The sequence below is a fragment of the Cryptomeria japonica genome, chromosome 11 (assembly GCF_030272615.1).
Source record: "Cryptomeria japonica chromosome 11, Sugi_1.0, whole genome shotgun sequence".
In the NCBI taxonomy this organism is placed as follows: Eukaryota; Viridiplantae; Streptophyta; class Pinopsida; order Cupressales; family Cupressaceae; genus Cryptomeria; species Cryptomeria japonica.
In genome coordinates, this window is record NC_081415.1 from 196,271,144 (window position 1) to 196,290,821 (window position 19,678).

The window sequence follows — 19,678 nt, forward strand, 5'->3', positions numbered from 1 at the left end:
TGATGAAGCACCACTTCCATCAATTCAATGGTTGCATAAGGAATATACTTCCATTCTTGATAGATTTCAGCCTATCTTAGCTAACACTAATGCTTGGCTCAAGAGCAACGGTGTTAGACTCATCAAGATCAAGATTGGAAAGGAAGATGATTCTATAGGACGTGTCAGACTCAAGTCTAAAATCAAAATATGCAACAAGGAAGGTGCATCATCTTCAAGCACGAGAATCAAGTTGAGAGTTAATAGAGTAATGGTACTTCCTCCTGAAGAAGTGACAGTTCGAGGGAAAGAAAAGCCTCAGCTTCATATTCATGTAATTGATGCTAAAGATCCAGAGGAGGAACTTTAATCAGATAATGCTCCCGAGTCACCCATTTCGAAGTCACCTCATGAAGTCCCCCCTCAGATTCCTTTAGAATTACCTATGTCTTCTCTTGATGCAAATGTGGATGCTTTTTCCACTGTTCATATTGTTCTTGTTTCAGTGGGTGAATCTCCTTAGAGGGTCATTCCAATTTCAGCAGCAGAGCCGTCTCTTGATCATCCTCGAGAAAATTTGATGAATATCTTTGAGGGTAATCCTGCGTATGCCCCTTTGTCAGAGATTGATACTTCTGCTTCCAGTTTTGATGAGTTCATGATGCAGTCATCAGGTTCTTTGGTTAATGAGTAGTCTATAGTTGCCGTTCAAACAATAACTTCTCCCAGGATGACGACTGTCATTCAAACAAAAACTGCTTCTCACTTACTTTCAGCTGTTGCTTAAGGAGAATTGATGGCTTTACCTCCATGGCTTAGTTCTTTTACTCCTAAAAGAAAGAAGCAGGTTATCTCTCTTGACAACTTTGATTTCCAGCATCTCAAGCAGTCAAAACCCAAGGTTGCCAAAAGAGCTAAGATGATTTCAAGGGTAACAGTGGACAATAACAAAATGAAGGCGGCTGAAATTGTTGAACCAATTGTAGACAAGCTACATGAAGAGATGCAAGCTGCTGATTACAAGATCACGAGGGTGGAGATGGGCAAACAAACACATGAAGTGGTCAAGCATGATGTTCAACATTCGGTAGCCTCATTGGTGCAGAGGTATGATGAACTTCTAGCAAAGAAGGATAAGCTAGAAGAGGAAAATGTGCAACTTGTTGCAACAATCCAAATGATTACCAAGTCTTCAAATGAGGGTACAATCCTCCAACTTCAAATGCAAAAGAATCAGTCCAAGGAGCTGAAAGAGCTTCTCAAAAGGTACATGCGCTGGATTCTTGGGTAGATCAATTTCATGATTTATGTACCCAAGTGTTGAAAGATGTGTTCAAAATGATGGTTAAGTTGGATATCATTGAAGAAAAATTGAATTAGGCTTCTAAGGTTTTCAAATAGAACCTGAAAAGAGTTGAAGGCAATTTGATGGTTTGGCACAAGATGCCTCAAGAAAAGTTGAACGTTATTCCTTCTAGAGTCATGTATCTAGAATTTGAAGAACTTTTGGAGAATAAAGTCCTTGTTCTCACGTCACTCATTGAGGATATTGATGATGCCATGAAATTACGCAATGAAGCTTTGCAAGATGTTGTTTGTCATTGTGAGAAAGCCTCTTGTAATATTATGGATCAGAATGGAGAATTGTTGCCAGAAGAAGAAGTTTTCTCAGATCTACAGATGAAGATTCACCATGAATGGATGAATGAACAATTTTCAGGTATATCGATTCAAGCTTTGGTGAAATATGAAATCTTATTGCAGGAAATCCAGTCTTCTCTTGAGAAGAACAACATTACAATCCTTCGTTGCAGCGATGTTATTGTGAAAACCATGATCGTTGCGAAGAATACTCACTAACCGAATCCTGATGAACTACAAATGATCATCTAGAAGTTTGAAGGGTTCACGGCCAAACATGCTGTAACATAAGTGTTTTTCAACACTTAGTTGTTGTCTCAAATTTGTAATTTCAGTATTGTAGTTTTCTCTTTGACAAGCTTACTTGTAAAAACAATTTTGTAAATTGCAAGCTAAGTCATTACTTGCATTTTTGTAATTACAAGTAGGCTGATTACAAGTCAATTTAGAATAGGACTTGTAATTTTGAATAAGTCTTATTAGTTGAATAAGTCATGGTGGTTGAGAGAATTTCTCAAGTTAGTTGAGATCCTCCCACCTTTTTCTCAAGACTCCTCTCCTATAAATACTTGAGAGGGTCTTTTGTAAAATCTATCTTTTGGAAAGCAAGCAAGTAAAGTCTGCTAAATTTACAGCAAGAAAGACTTTGTGCTTTTTAAGTGTAAATTGAAGTTGAAAGAAATAGAAGAAGATTGCTCGAGGATTGAGACTTTGTGCTAAATATTTTGAGTTTGTGTTCAATATTATCTTTCTTGCTAGTATTTCTATATGAGCTTAATCAAATTTGATTTGCAGACTTTGTGTTGTAAGTATTGGAGATTAATATCTGTTAGAGTAGATTTTCTATTGAGAAAAGCTGTAGGACTTTGTGTTTACACTTATTCTTGAGAGAAATTAGAAGTAGATTTTGTGATAAGGAATAACTGTGAGACTTTGAGCTCACACTAGTTCGTGCTGTTTTATGTAGAGAAGAGCAAGATATTTCAGACTTTGTGCTGCCATACTTTGTTCTTGTTATCATTAATAAAGAAAAGGGTAGATAGGATTTCACATATTCAAGACTTTGAGCTTGATATTACCGTCCCGTTCCGAAGGAAGTGACGAAAGTCTTTGTGCTTTCAAGAAACTTTATGTCCTTTATTTCACTTTGTTTTAGAAGTTGTTGCTACTGTTATTTTCAATTGCTATCACTTTTCTGTGAAGAGAAAAGGATATAGTTTTTTTTGAAAGAAGAAAAAAGACTGTTGTCTCATCCATTTTTAGTTTAAGAATAGTTTATAGATAGGGGGAGCCTTCCTTTAATTAGGAAAGTATCATACTCACACGTTGTGGCTGAAACCACAATTTTGTACATCCCCCAGGTCTACAAAATTTTCAACCAACAAATTTGAAATTTAAACTGCAGTTCAGTGATCATATACTCAAGTCTATGTAGCATAATCACTAAAAAGGTGATTCTCAGGGTATTCATGTGTTTAGCTTGCAAGCCATTCTGAAATAGTTTTAGTGGGAGAGTAGTACGAGCAATCTAGCAGTCAAATCACTTTCAGGTTTTTTTCAAACTGAACAAAATCTACTTTCCAACAATGATTAGAAATATTGGTATCAGTCCAACAAAAATGGTTTGCAAAAGGTCTCTCATTTTTTTGGGGAAGGGAAAGTCATCATGGGCTCACTATAGTACAACTACAGGAAGGTTAGAAAATGAATAAAAACCAAGTTACAATAAATTTTGTCTACTACCATGGAATTTAAGAATTGTTAACATCATTTCTCTTGCTAGGAGAAGAAGAGATATCATTGTAGAAGAAGAAGAGGTAGAAATAAAGATTGAATGATTTTAGAATATTGTTGTGGGTTGATGTATTATTTCGTTCTTGATATGTCTCCATCTAGAAGCCCGATGTAGTACTTGAGAAGTAGATGGTCAATATTTCAAAGAGAGCTAGAGATTTCAGATCATTTATCCATACAATGGTGAACTGAGGTTGGACTCCTTTAGCGTTTATGTAAGAAAATAAACATTGGGTATCGGTCAGGAATTGGGTTTGTTCCTAATGAGGGATAGATAGCTTTGTTGTACCTGTTTTTATGTGTGATGGCTATGAGATCAGATTCTCATTATTGTGGAAAGTTTCAGTAATAAATCTTCCTAAGAGAGTGGATATATAGGATATCAGAAATTCTGTGTGTCATATTTGTGGCCTAAGTGAGCTTGTTGATTTTCTTATTGCGGAAACACTAATCCTGTCTGGAGTGACATTGTTAAAGAAAGTATCATTTATGGTTCTTGAAGGATTTCATTTATTGGTTTGTTCACTTTGTATAATTGGTTTTCTTATCAGTTCAAATATATGTTGAATACTGTATGCTTAGGGCACACAATAGATGTAGACGTAGAGAGAGCAAAATGGAGGGAATCTCATTTTTTTGTTATTCATTGCAGATTCTGGTTTGGAGGCATGTTCAAGGTGAGATTGGTAGCCCCCTTTAATGATTATAGTGCAATTACTGTTTTGTTGACAATATAATCTATCCTGTGTTGTTATAGGTAAGGAGATCATTTAAACATGTATAAAAACATGATGAATAATCACATCTCAGGATACTTGAAAGCAAAAATAAATTTCATCTATCAAAGGTTCTGGCACATATGTTCAAATTTTCTATTATCAATACCAGTCATAATTTAAGTATATTTTATCCCCTAAATTGACCAAGAAAACAAACCTTATATTAATTGAAAAGAAATACTTTAAATTTTAAGACTATAATTTTAAGTTCTAGTTAGTGAAGATCTCATTAATTGATATCATAAGAGTTAGAAATCTGGTGCCTACATGGAAAATAAAAGTAAAGAAATTATATCAATGTCCACATGTCACCAAAATTGGTCCATGGGATTCAAAAATACAACTAGAGATGATAACAAAGGGAACCAAAAAGAGGCTCCAAATAAACTATAAGTTAAAACATAACTAAAAGAAAACAAAAGCTGAAAGGCATTCTGACAAACAAACACAAGTTAACATACATTGGGCAAACTCAAACCCTATTAGAAATGACAGACTTTGTGAGACCACCAAGATGACTAGAAATAGCTTCTAAATAGTCCAAATATCCAAGAGAAAGGACTCATTGTCAAATTAAATAGAGCGAAAAATGCCACAATGGGAAAATTGGGTCTTATCTGTATAATTGGAATAAGAGTCACACTCATCAATAATTGTAGAAGGTCTCAAGCTAAGAGATCTTGGTTGAATGACATGGTGCATGAAACCTAGGCATTGTAGTCACTATTAGGGGTAGGGGTGCTCTGTGGGAGGATGGTGTGCCTAAGGAGGGCACAAAGGAGTTTGAGTTGTAGTGAGGCAATAAACTCATATTTTTTTCCATTTTAGGAAACATCAATATGTTCTTTGGGTGGAGGTATAGAGGAGGGATCATCAGCTAAACAAATTTCAGCATTTGATGCATAGATTTGTACTCTTTAGCATACAAACATTTGATGGGGCATGGTATTGAAAAGTAGGAGGGGGGACAAGAGGGTATGGAACAATATGGGGAAGAGTGTCAAAGGGGAATGTCCCACAGGGCATGAGACAAGAAAGAACTCATTCCTGGCTGCAATGACAGGGAGATAATGGTAGCTGGTCATAAGGTGGGAGAGACAAGTGAAGTTGTTGATAGTGTTTTCAACATTGTTACCTAAATTGCCCCCCACCCCCCCTCAAACTTTTCAAATTTATACCTCATTCTTTTGTATGGGTGGCTTCTTATACGTCTAAGTGTTCATGTAATTACATTGCTTTTTGAGACTTAGTCATTTTTAGAATGCGTTGGATTTTCTTCTTAGTTAAAAACCTCTGTCGGATTCTGTCAATTGTAATGCTTTGTATAGCCTTGTTTAATGCTCAACAATACTAAGAAAATTCATTGTGCAAATCATGCAATTCTAGAGAAGAAAATGAACAAGCTTTTGAAAATTTACGAACAAGGTAGGAGGAAGAGGGCACTAATTAATGATTGTGGAATCTAAGTAAACAATGTGTACACTGATTAATTTTCATCTATGAAAAGAGACAAAACAAGCACTTTTGACAACATCCGGATATGCCTAAGTGCAACTAAAATGAAGACCAATGTTAGGATCTCAATCGCAAAGTATTATTGTAATGGGCTAACCTATTTGCACTCAATTTCTTCCCAATTTTACTTAGAGGAATTTTGTCAAACAGTTGGCTTATATTCAAATGCTGACTGAAATACAGAGTAGGAATAATAGCAAACAGTTTGCAAGCAAAATTGTATTTCTTTGTTCAACTTTCTAAAGTCTCCTGTGACAATTAACTCAGAGAATCATCATATTACAGCACATAATAATAATGGATTTGTTGATTGGAAGCACACAGCAAAATAAGTTTTTGAAATTATGATCAATACAATGCTGGTAAGAAACCATAATGAGAAAACCAATGTTTTTATTTCATGCCACCGTACATTAGAGAAGGTCGTGAAGCTCAGCTTTTACCCCAGCTGTCCACAAGCAGCAACCAATCAAATTCAAACCAAGGAAGGGTATGGCAAAAGTGATAAGCTTCTAGTGACTCAATGCCACCTCCGGAGTGTGCACATCCAGTTTCAATCTGAAATCAGATCTTCAACGTCAATCTCAGCAATGGTAGATTCGACCAGCTCCACATATCAAATCGTATACCGGTATACGATTGCTTTACTTCTTTCAATTTTGTATGTACCGGTATACCGATTGGTGTATGCATGTTTTAATATCCATTTGGCCAATACAATAATACACAGAATCAAGGAAGGAATCTGCCCAGCTAATGTCTATATCTAGTCTTTTTTCCCAGCTAAGTCATCCTCTTTTCCTGAGATCAATTGGTGTTAGAACATAATGTTATTAGGGATCACATCCTTATAACATTTATATATAATGTTCTAATATAAGGTTATAAAACCTTATATATTATATGCTTTATAAGCATATCCCATTTGAAATAATTATAATCTAATAACTATTAGATTATTAATTATTTATAAGTGGGGGTTATTGAAAAGGTGTGACTAGTGAAGTCACCCTTCCTCCTATATTTAAGGAGGTTCTCTCTCATTTGAGAGGTGTGTGAATTTGGAGCTTTATTGTGAGTTGTATCACTATGCATATGAGGTATTATTGGCCATGTGGAAGTATTGGAGGAGTGTCCCCAGGTTCATGTCTATTTTATTATAGACTATATTTGTAAGTGTTTTAATTAAATGATGCTTTATGGGGTTTTTTACCCGAAAGGGTTTTCCCCATGTATATCTTGTGTAATGTGTACATTTTGCATGTATGTTTCATATTTCATTTACTTTATAATCTTGGTTATAATGATTAGTATCCTAAGATCCTAATTTCTAACAATTGGTCACTCATGAAGCTCCAAATACTGTCTCAGTTATGAAATTTCATACAAACCCCTAGACCTTGTCTCTCAAAGGTGTGGAAAGTATCACTAATGAGGTGCAGCATCCTCAATAGCCTGAACAACTCCCAAGAGTCTTAAGCAAATTCGATCCATCCATAAGCATACCCACAATGAAACACTCCGACTCCTTTATATCTTCCCAATGAGGAAGTCGACCGCTTGTTAGCAATGTGGGAATAAACTATTACGAAGTAATTGGTAAATATTTGCTTAATATTAATAGAGATCAATAGATCTTTATATACAAGAAGAAAGATGATGTTTCCTTAGGAAACGATCGCGAAGAATAGAAACATTCTATTCTAGCTAACAGCTAACTAAGTATTTATAGAATATTATGGTAGATAACTATTAACAATAAATAGAAACTATCTATTATCGTAATATAAATGCCCAAATTCAAAATAACGTTCTTTCCTTCAATTGGTGCCCACGTACAAAGCAAGAGGGGAAACATTTAATATTTCCAAAACATTACTTTATTACCCCTCTTATTATATTAAATAATGATAAAGTTAAATGTTTTAATTTATTTAACTTTATAATTTGAACTTTATCATTAAATAATAAATATTTCCAGATAATAATAAATTGCCAGTCGGATATGAACCAATACCACTGATAATGAGTCCCGACCATGAAAGAACTAGAAACCTTGAAATCCCAACCTGGCAATTCACTTACTATACATAGTAAGTATTTGGAAAAACCATCAAATCAACTCCGATTGGCCTGAAATTGGAACTATCAATAATAGCTTTAGGGACCAAAATAGGTTTCCCCTCATCTAGAGGTAACTCTGCTGAAGGTACCACATTATGCCCCAATGCCTTTTTGCCTTGCTGTCTGCCGACAACTCCAACTCATAAGCCACCAAACCTACCCTCCCGATAACTCTGAAAGGCCCATAGTAGTGTGGCTTCAACTTCTTTGCACCACTCTTCTTGAGAGTGGACTGTCGGTAAGGCTGCAACATAAGATAAACCATGTCACCAACCTCGAAAGATCTCTCAACTCTGTGCTGGTCTGCACAATGCTTCTGTTGATTTTGAGCTTTTTGTATGTTCTCCTCCAAGGACCTCATAATATCCTGACTCTCTTGTAAAAGATCCTTGGCTTTTGGTACTCGGCTGTCTCCAAACAATAGATCCAAGAAACTCGGAGCTTCATACCCATAGAGAGCCATAAATGGTGACATCTGAATTGACATGTAGGTGGTGTTATAATAGTATTCCCCCAAATGTAACCACTTAACCCATGCCTTTTGCTGCCCTGCGATGTAGTTGCGAAGGTACCCTTCTACCCACTTATTAACAATCTCGGTTTGATTGTCTGTCTGTGGGTGATAACTAGTGCTCAGGGTGAGTTGTGTCCCACACAACTCGAAGAGCTCTTGCCAAAAATTACTCATGAACCTGCTGTCCCTATCACTATCAATGCTCTGTGGCAACCTGTGCAATCTGAATACCTCTCGGAAGAACAACTCAGTTGTTTGAGCCGCTGTATAGGTGGACGTGATAGCAAAGAAGTGCGCAAACTTCGTCAACCGGTCCACTATAAATGCAATCCCTGCCTTGGTCCTTAGGTAGGCCTAAGATAAAATCCATCGACACGCTGTCCCACTTCCTCTTAGGAATGGGTAGGGGCTGCAATAATCCTACAGGGAAGGAGTTCTCATGCTTATTTTGTTGACACATAGGGCACTCCCTCACATACTGTAACACCTGTGTCTTGAGCCCTTTCCATGTAAAACGCCCTCTCACCTGCCTATAAGTTTTGAAATAACTTAGGTAGCCTGCTAACGGTAAGTTATGGAAAGATCTCAAAATTTTCTGCTTCATAGCAGATCCTGGCACTAAGAAGATCCTCTCCTTGTAAATGATCAAGTCATTTACCACCATGAACCTGCCATCCGAGATGGTGCCATCAATAATCCTAGTGGCTCACTTCTCCTTCACATACTCTGTAGAAATCATCTCCCTCCAATCCTCAGCTATCTCTCCCAAAGCACACAAGTGAGGTCTCCTGGATAAGGTGTTAGCAACTATATTCTTCTTGCCTTTGACAAAAACCATGTCAAAGTCATAGGCCTATAACTTGCTGACCCACTTTTGCTGCCTATCATTCAAATCCTGTCCAAGGAAATGCTTCAAACTATTATGATCTGTCTTGATTGTGAACTTGCTACCCACCAGGTACTATCTGAATTTAGCCAAGGTGTGCATTATCACCAACATCTCCTTGTCATATATGTTATAGCTCCTCTCAATACCCCTCAAATTCCTGCTCTTAAATGCTATGGGGTGCCTATCCTGTATTAATACCGCACCCATGCCTTCACCTGAGGCATCACAATGCAACTCGAAAGGTCTACTAAGATCAGGAATGGCCAAGACTAGGCAAGTGCTCATCAACCCCTTAAATGTGATAACCCCTACGGTATCACGAGATGTAAAATCACTTATGTGGATTAATTAAATAAGGTTATTGTAAATGAATAATTAAAATAATAATATAAGTAATCTATGAAAAATAAAGGAAATATATTTAATTTATTTTAATAAAGGAAATGTTATTTAATAATTAATATATTTAAATGAAATGATACTTAACATTTAATATATTTAAAATGAAATGATATGTAATATTTAATATATTTAAATGAAATGTTATTTAATATTTAATATATTTAAAAGGAAATAATATGTAATATTTAATATATTTAAATATATATATATATATATATATATATATATTACCAAAAAAGCATTACTTAAATCCTAACAAACCCGATGACTCCTAATATCTTATATTAGCCTAGTTACTTCCGCACGAAGTGGTGCATGGGTAACCGCAGCCTAGGCTGCGATTACCCCCGCACCTCTTCATGCGGAAGGGGACCCGTGGAGGGGCACAAGCCCTCATGGGATATATAAGGGAGCAGCGGCAAGGGGTTAGGGAAAGAGGACGGGAGGGAGAGCGGTGGAAGATTTGGAGAACAAGCCTTCTGCTGTGGATGACAGGTAAGGAATAGGTGGATTCTTATATTAAATAATATAAGTATAATAGTTAATGTGAATATATTAGTTAATGTGTAATGCTCATTAATATATATCATTAAACCAGGGTAAGGGATATGTTGATATTAATTGTTGTATAGTGAATGTATATATATTAATTAATGTGTTAATGTTCACCAGTCATTAAACATATGTAAGGGATATAATAATGTTAATTGTTGTATACACTAATTTACACACTAGGAAGGATTATGTAATACAAATGTAATTAATGAAATGTAATGCATATGTTAAAGATGGTAAAGCACATTTGATATATATAAGTTCAAGAATACATTAGGAATCCATGTTAACATAAAGAGGTAGATTATGAATTGAAAATAGTACTAAAGTGTCAAATGGATTATAAAGGAAATCACATGTTGGAGGCTATAGGGAGGAAACTCCCGTAGTCTAAGGGAGGGAGTATAATAATTCCTAGGGCAATATATATACTGAAAACTGATATGCATATGTATGGTTTGGTTGATTAAACTCAACCAAGAAGAGACGGATCTGGCCGGTCCCCTCTAAGGACTTGGATGATGGAGGCATCACCCAAGGCAAGGAATAGACAAGGGTCTTCCTTGGATGGCTTGGGTGTAAGAGGACAGGATTCGAACTCATCTTCGATTTCCTGGAGGGCTTGGAACTAAGGGGTTCCAAGAAGGCGAGCTTCACGGCCGCCTAAGGACATACTTTTGTATGGCATTCGTATCCTTTTTATTAGATGAAAATTATGATTATGTTAATTAAGTATTAAAGATAGATTGCAAATTAAAAATGGTTTATATATATATTTATATGTTGTATTCTAACAATTTGTTTTGCAGGACAGTAATCTCTAACTAGTAGGGACATTACATTAAACCTGTCAAAACACTGCTGAGCTCTATCTAACCACTCAAATGCATCCTTTCGAGTCAAATCTATAAGCGGAGCAGTAGTATGAGAAAAACCCCTCACAAAATGGCGGTAGAATCCACACAAACTAAGAAATCCCTTGAGTTGTGAAATATTCTTGGGTGGGGCTCAATTATGATAGCTCAGATTTTATCCGGATCCACATAGACACCCTCAACGTTGATAATGTGACCCCGAAATAGCAACTTAGTCATCCCAAATGCACACTTAGACATCTTAGCATACAGGTACTCTCGCTCAAGAATGCCACATCTTAGCATATAGGGACTCTTGCTCAAGAATGCTGAGCACAACGTCAATGTGTTTCAAATGCTCCTATTAAGTCTTACTATAAATGAGTATATCATCAAAGAATATCAGTACAAATCTCCTCAACTGATCTCTGAATATCATGTTCATGACTAGAAGGTAGATGGAGCATTAGTCAAGCCAAAGGGCATGACTAAGAACTCGAAGTGCCCAAAATGACACCTGAAAGCTGTCTTCTCCACATCATCTTCCCTGACCTGAATCTGATGGTAGCCGGATCTCAAGTCTCTCTTGGACAAGTAACAAGTGTTGAGACATGGACCAGCTAGGACTCGAACCTAGGACCTTCCATACGCTGTTGGAGTGCTCTACCACTGAGCTACTAGCCCCTCTTGGACCAGTCCATCGTCAGTTCGGGTGTGGCTTATTTCCAACACCAACACCCCCCCTTAAGCCACACCTCTCGTGTGCTTGGGGCTCCTAGCTTGGACCTGGCTTTGATACCATGTTGAGACATGGACCAGCTAGGACTCGAACCTAGGACCTTCCATACGTTGCTGGAGTGCTCTACCACTGAGCTACTGGTCCCTCGTGGACCAGTCCATCGTCGGTCCAGGTGTGGCTTATTTCCAACACCAACAAGAAGCTCCATGTAACTCGTCTATATTAATGCGGGGAACTGGGTATCTATTCTTAATTGTTTTCTTATTCAACTCCCTGTAATCAATGCACATCCAAAAAGTCCCATCCTTCTTTTTTACCAACACAACTGAAGAAGCAAATGGGCTCTTACTAGGCCTAATGTGCCCCATCATAAGAAGCTCTCTGATAGCCTTCTCAATCTCATCCTTATGCCTCTTTGGATGCCTATAGGGAGTGGTTATAACAGGTTTAGCCCCCTCCTCTAGTTCTATCACATGTTAAAATCCCCTCTCAGGAGGTCTTGTTGGTTGAAAATTTTGTACACTTGGGGAAATATACAAAATTGTGGTTTCAACCACAGTGTGTGAGTAAAACTCTCCTAATTAAGGGAAGACTCCCCCTATCTAACTACAACTTTGAAAATAAAATAAGATGGGACATCAATCTTTATTCTTCTTTCAAGAAAGACAATATCCTTTTTCTCTTCATAGAAAAGGATAGCGATTTGATATAAACAACAGTAACCACTTTCAAAATGAAATGAGAGAAAGGAAATGAAGTTTCCTAAAAGTGCAAAGACTTCCGTCACTTCCTTCGGGACGGGACAACAATATCAAGCTCAAAGACTTGATTATGTGAAGTCCTATCTACCCTTTTCTATACTAATGCTATAAAGAACAAATTATAACACCTCAAAGATTGAAATATCTTATTCTTTTCTACTAAAAACAATGGGAAGTAGTATAAGCTCAAAGACTGACAGCTATTTCTCACAAAATCTACTCCTAAATTCTCCTAAGAACAAGTGAAAGCACAAAGACTTACAACTTCTCTTAACAAAATATTTATTTTAATCTATATTAACCTCAACTACTTGCAGCACAAAGACTGCAAATCAGATGTGATTAAGCTCTTTAAGAAACACTTGCAAGAAAGATAATATAGAACACAAAATCAAGTATGTAGCACAAAGACTCAAAGCTTGAGCAATTTCCTTCTATTCTTTTCAATTCTTGAATTCACACATGAAAGCTCAAAGACTTCTTTGCTGTAAATTTGGCAGAGTTTTTGCTTGCTTTCCAAAAAGATAAAAATTACAATAGACCCCTCAAGTATTTGTAGAAGAGGAGCCTTGAGAAAAAGGTGGGAGGATCCTAACTAACTTGAGATATTCTCTCAACCACCAAGACTTATTCAATAACTAACTAAGACATAACTAACTAAGACTTATTCCAACTACAGTCCTAATTGAACACAACTTGTAGTTGCTTTACATGTAATTACAAAAGTGCAAGTAATGAGTTTACTTGCATTTTACAAAAAGACTTTTACATGTAACTTGTCAAAAGAAAAACTACAACTAAAGATTACAAATGTGGAAAACTACAACTAAGTGTTGAAAAACACTTAAGTTGTAGCACGTGAAGACACGAATCCTTCAAACTTCTGGATGATCATTTGTAGTTCCTCGAGATCCGGTTCATGGGTGTTCTTGGCAACAACCATGGTCTTCACGATAGTATCATGACATCGGAGGAGCGCAGAGCTGTTTTTATCCAAGATGGACTAGATTTCATGCAAAAAGATTTGGTGTTTCATCAACATTTGAATTGAAGCGGCCGAGAATTGTCCGCTCCTTCATTCACTATGAATCCTCATCTGTAAATCAGCAAAAACTTCTTCTTTTGGAATTAGCTCTCCATCCTAACTTAATATGTTGCAAGAGGCCTTTTCACAATGAGAGACAATATCTCGGAAAACTTCACCCCGTAATCTCATTGCATCACCAATCTCCTCAATAAGGGATTTAAGAACAAGGGCCTTATTTTCCAGAAGCTCTTCAAATTCCAAGTACATGACCCTGGAAGAGATGATGGCATACTCCTGTAGAACACTCAACTGTTGTTGGGGCATAGTACGCCAAATTGTCAAACTATCCTCAACACTTTCTAGATTCTTTTTGAAAGTATCGGAAGTCTGATCCAGTTTCTCTTCAACGGTTTCCAACTTAGACATCATCTGAAATATGTCTTTCATCACTTGTGCACATAGATCATGAAGCTGATCAACCCAGGTATCCAATGCTTGTACCTTCTGAGTAGCTCTTTCCACTCCACGAATTAATTCTTGGGGATCGGAAGAACCTATGGAGTTACTCCCTTCAGCAACAGGTTTTGTGATTTTATGAACAACTGCCATAAGTTGTCGGTTTTCCTCTTCTAGCTTATCTTTCTTTGCTAGAAGTTCATCACACCGCTGTACCAGTGAAGCTACAGAAAACTGAGCATCATGTTTAATCACCTCATGCGTTTGCTTACCCAATTCTATCGTTGTAACTTTGTAATCAGCAACTGACATTTCTTCAAGTGGCTTATCTGCAATGGGTTCAACAATTTCAGCTACCTTCATCCTGTTGCTGTTAACAGTTACTCTTGAGATAGTCTTGGCCTTTTTAGCAACCTTGGATCTAGACTGTATTAGTTGCTGATAATCAAAGGCATCAGGTGAAATTTCTTGCTTCTTCCTTTTTGGAGTAAAAGAACTAAGCCATGGAGGTAAAGCCATCAACTCTCCTTCTGTAGCAGCTGTAGGCAAAGGAGAAGCAGTTTCTGTTTGAATAACCGTGGTCATCGTGGGAGGAATATTTGTTTGGATGGCGACCATGATTTGCTCAATAACCAATGGGCATGAAGATTGCCTCATGAATTCTTCAAAACCAGAAATGGAGGTATTAATTTCTGACAGCTGGATACAAGCAGGAGTATCTTCAGGAACTTCCTGCACATTCTCTTGTTGATGATCGGGAGGTGGCTCGTATGCCGAAATAGGAATGGCATTCTGAGGAGATTCATCCACAAGCAAGTTAGGAGGAGAAAGGGGCGTCTCAATGGAAATTGGGGGAATAATCTCATGAGGCGAGTCTGATGCTGGAGACTTGGGAGCATCATCAGATTGCTGCCCTTCTTTTGGATTGTCCAGATCGATCACCTGAACATGAAACCATGACTTTTCCTTCCCATGAACTGTCGCTTCCTCAGGAGGAAGCACTACAGCCCGACTAACTTGCAATTTGATCCTTGTACCCGAAGATGATGCACCTTCCTTGTTGTCAACCTGAATCTCAGACTTACGTCCAAGAGGTCCCGTAGAATCATCTTCTTTTCCAATCTTGATTTTTATGAGTCTACCAACATTACTTTTCAGCCAGGTGTTGGTGTTAGCCAAGATAGGCTGAAATCTCTCAAGAATGGATATGTACTCCTTGTGTGACCATTGGATTAAAGGAAGTGGAGCTTCCTCAACACTTCGTGAAATATATTCAGGATCAAGTATGTGCCCATCGTCAATCATCCCTTGTGGAATATCCACCAAGTTCAAATCAACAACTTGCTCAACTTGCAGTAATCGATCTTCAGAACCTCGACCTCTGTACGGAGATCTACCCAGATATCCTCAATGCGATGCACATGCACGAAGGATTTTTTGATCTCCTTCATACCCCAGTAATCAAAATTAGCTCTGGATTTAAACCTTTTGGGCTTAATTTCCTGCATTTCGGTCTCCATGGCCTTGGCTTTAACGAATGTGACAAGAGAATACCAGCCAATTTTTAATGGGTTTGTTGTAGAGATCTCCATTCCAACCTTATGTCTGGCAGATTGATTAGTGTGGACAGCCATGATTTGTCTTCCCAACTCCATAAGAATGATCTTATCAGTTGGGTATCTAGGAAGCATGTATGGCTGCCCACTATAGCATCCGATTCTCATATAGGTGAAGGTCGGGAACTGTAGAAACAAGCATCCATACTCACTCACCCTTTCCCATGCCTCATTTGATACCCTTTTGTTCTTCAAAGTTCTGTCAAACGGACACATGAAGTAACCAAAGAATGTATCTTGGACTCTTTTGAAATGCAATCTGCTGGGTCTCAAAGGCAACTGATCATAATATTTCCATACCGGTATAAGGGAGCGATCACCCTTGGTAGAAAGACCTGAAAAATGTCTAAGCGATGCTGCCAAGTACACCAAATATGAGTTCATGTAGAAAGTCATGGTGGAAGAGACTGTTGAAAGTTGTTCACACAAAGCATCACTAATGACTTCTCCCCATGATATATGATGGGACTGCCTTATGAACATGATGAATTGGTACATCCAGGGCTCAAAAACATTAGAATGTTCAAGGCCCATTATCCTGCTGAGGAGGGTTACGATGTCTCTTATTTCCCATTTGAAGTCACAGTGGTACAACTTTGCCCACCTTGAGAAGGCGTCTCGTGGCTCATGGATCCACCTATTGATATGTCGTTTACAGTCTTTTTCCCTTTTCACATAATACTGAGCTGCACTCTCTTTGGAGATTTCCATGTAAACAGGTGCGGGAGGTATTCTGAAGACCTTCTCAATTGTGTTTGCATCAAGGCGGATTATTGCTTCGCCATCATCATTTTTAATGATTCTCGTCTCCTTGTCAAAGTGATGGGCGCAAGCGAGAACAAATTCAGGTTCTAGGGCAGCCACCGGGAAAGAAGATGCGTGATGGATATGGCTGTCAAAAATCTGCTGCATATTGTTATCTTGTGGATCCTTAACCCTCTTGACAAATTCTGACATGTCTACATGCCCTATCTCTGTATCTCTGATACGATCCAAATGAGAGGAAACTTGGGAAGGTGCAACTTCGTTTTGGTACTTGTCATATTTGTACTTCATCTTTTTTGGAATTGGTGATGACGACAAATCTGACATTGATGGACAACCCGAAATACTGTGATGAAGATTTAAAAGCATTAAGGCAACATCATATTCAGCTGTAGATAACATTTTTCCTTCTTCAAATGGGAAAAACTTCGACTCTTGAACTTCACGACTTTGCGAGAGAAAGAGGGGAAATAAATGGAAATGGGGGAATCTTGACTTTGACCAATTTCGGATCTTGGGGAAATTTTCACAAGTATACAAGTTGGAAAGGGCATACATGCAATTGGATTTTTTAAACTCGAATGCAAGTACACTTGTAAATTTGCAAATGGAGATATGGATGGAAAATGAGAATTAGACTTGCAGAAAATGACGAAAATGGAAAGTACGGATATGAGTGACATGAATGGATAAAAATGGGAAAATCCGGGAATGTCATTTTCATGAAAATGGGAAGAACTTTTCAACATGTAATCGGGCTCTTAAAACCCGATTTTGAAAGGAAGGGTATTTCACATCTTTTCAACTTGGAATTTTAACCAAAAATGGTGAAATTCTTTAACCGTAAGGGAAGAACAAAGATTTCCAGCCAACTTTTATTCGGGATTTAAAATCCCAAATACAAGTAAGGAGGGAAAATGGGAAGAACAATGCAATCCAAAAATTGCATATCAAGGGGGAAAAACTCTCTCACAAAACCGATTTTTGGGGCAAGAACAACATATTTACAAATTTACAACTAGAAAGGAAAACTAAGAAAACAAGAAAATAAGAAAATGAAACAAGAAAAGAAAAGAAATCATACCTTGTTTCAAACTGAAAATGCCTCTCCAAAAGATGCAACAATCTTGGAATGAAGAAGACAATCCAATAAATAAAGAAAATCCGCAATGTCAAACCCTTGCCACGTTTTTACAAAAACGTCATAAACTGAAAAAGGTGGCAGCAAATGCAAGGGAAATGGTGTGGAAAGTGTCAAAAACTCTTTCTAACCTCAACGCCTTTGGATACCAAGCCAAAACGATTGAGGAGATTGCTGATTCCTGGCATCCTTGAAGGAGAAAAACGTGGTTTTTGGTAAAAACGTGTTTGCATTTTTGACACCAAGAAACCAGCAATAAATCAAACTCCCAAAACCTTAGAATGGCGTGAAAGATGTTTGCAAATGCACAAGAATAGGGAAGAATCCCAAACGCCTCTCCTTCCTAAAAAATCTCCACAAAAGTTTGCTTGAAATCTTCAACAAAAACGTTTCTGCTTGCTGGTCGGGTTTTTTTGAAGGAAATAGCAAGTTTGAATTTGCATGTATTGTTGAAAATAGGGTTTTTTGGAGGAAATAACAAGTTTAAAATGCACTTTATCTCATTCCTAGGCAAAATCGGGTTTTTTGGGCAACATGACAAGTTTTAAAATTGCACTGTTTCATCAATAAGGCAAAAATCGGGTTTTTAAAATGCAATTACATGTTTAAAATCCTCAAAAATTCACTTTATAGGCAAAATCGGGTTTTTGGGGCAAAATAGCAAGTTTTAAATGTCACTTTTCTCATTCCTAGGCAAAATCGGGTTTTGGAGAGAGATGTGCAAGTTTAAAATCACTTGTAAAGGGAAAATAAAATCCCTACAACAAGTTATATTTCACTTGCACATATGTAATAGGGGTTTAAAATCCCTATTACAAGCAAAAACCATTAAAGTAGGGGTTTTAGAAAAGAATTACAAGTTTACTTGTAACTTAACCAAAAAATCCCTATTTTAACTGAAAAAACCAAAAAGCATCAACGGGGAAATAAAAAACAAATTACAAGTTTTTATTTTTCAATAAAGTGCACTTGTAATTAGTTAAAAATATCCCTACAAAGACTAAAACAGTGGAAATCATTAAAACTTGCAGTTCAAGGAAAATTCTCCACCTGCAATCAGGGAGAAAAAACTCGAAATTGAAGGAAAGACAAAGAAAACGAATCCAGAATGTGATGAAATTCGAAATGTAGTTCGAGGATGGATTGAGGATTAAGCTAGTCCAAGGATTAGTTGAAAATTTGCCTCGGGAAGCGTGCCATAGAGCAAAATTTTCATTTTTTCACAATTTTTTTTATGTAATGGTCCTTCATTTTTGTTTTCAAAAATGAGGACAACAGGTCTACCTGGTGGTATATCACCAAACACTCCAAGTATATCACCAAACACTTTGGAGTGTTTGGTCAACAATGACTGAACCTGTGAAGGATACTTCTGCTTTTGCTATCCTGATACCTCTGGCATCACCAAAATCTCAGCAACCCACTCAACCTGATCATGATGTATCAAACACTCCATCCTTCTAAGTGATTCCACTCTAAGTCCCCCATCTAATAAGCCTCAGAGTACCACCTTTGTACCTTGATGCTCAAACTTCATTTCCACCTTCTCCAAACTAAATGTGAACTCACCAATGAAGCCATCCAAGACATGTCTAATATCACATCATAGTCCCCCATATCAACCACATAAAAATCACCCACTAACTCATAGTTGCCTATCCGCATGTGCAAGTTAGTGATCTTTTGAGTGCAAAGGAGTTTATGTCCACTAGCCACCATGACTCTGAATCCCTCACGCTCCTTTGTAGGTAGTCCCCATTTCTCAACTACTTGAGGATTAATAAAATTATGTGTGGCCCCGGTGTCAATTAAAGATATCACATGCTGCCCCTATAGCACACCATGAACTTTGAAAGTGATTGCCTTCTGAGTTCCTATCAAGCATGCTAACACCCTATCATCACTAGTATCCCCTCTAGCTGTTGATCCACCATCACTATCCTCAGAAGCTGATGAATTCTCTGAACCTTCAGAAGCTGTCTCCTCTGCAGAAAAGTACTCAAATCTGTTTAGCCTTGGCCTTTGAGAGGACATTTATGGGAAGGATCCCATGGCTCCCTACAATGAAAACACAGTTTTTTCCTCCTGAGCTCATTCAATTGGTCATTAACCAATTTCTTGGTTCCT

At 37.5% G+C, this 19,678-nt stretch overlaps 1 protein-coding gene across 1 annotated transcript in view; it reads left to right on the forward strand.

The window, feature by feature from the left end:
• The window catches only part of LOC131044010 (ABC transporter C family member 2), a 189,717-nt gene that overhangs the window by 45,123 nt on the left and 124,916 nt on the right, over window positions 1–19,678 (forward strand). Inside the window, exon 7 of the mRNA XM_057977274.2 lies at window positions 4,067–4,091. Within this exon, the coding sequence (XP_057833257.2) occupies window positions 4,067–4,091 (25 nt within the window). The remainder of the gene's footprint in view (window positions 1–4,066; window positions 4,092–19,678) is intronic.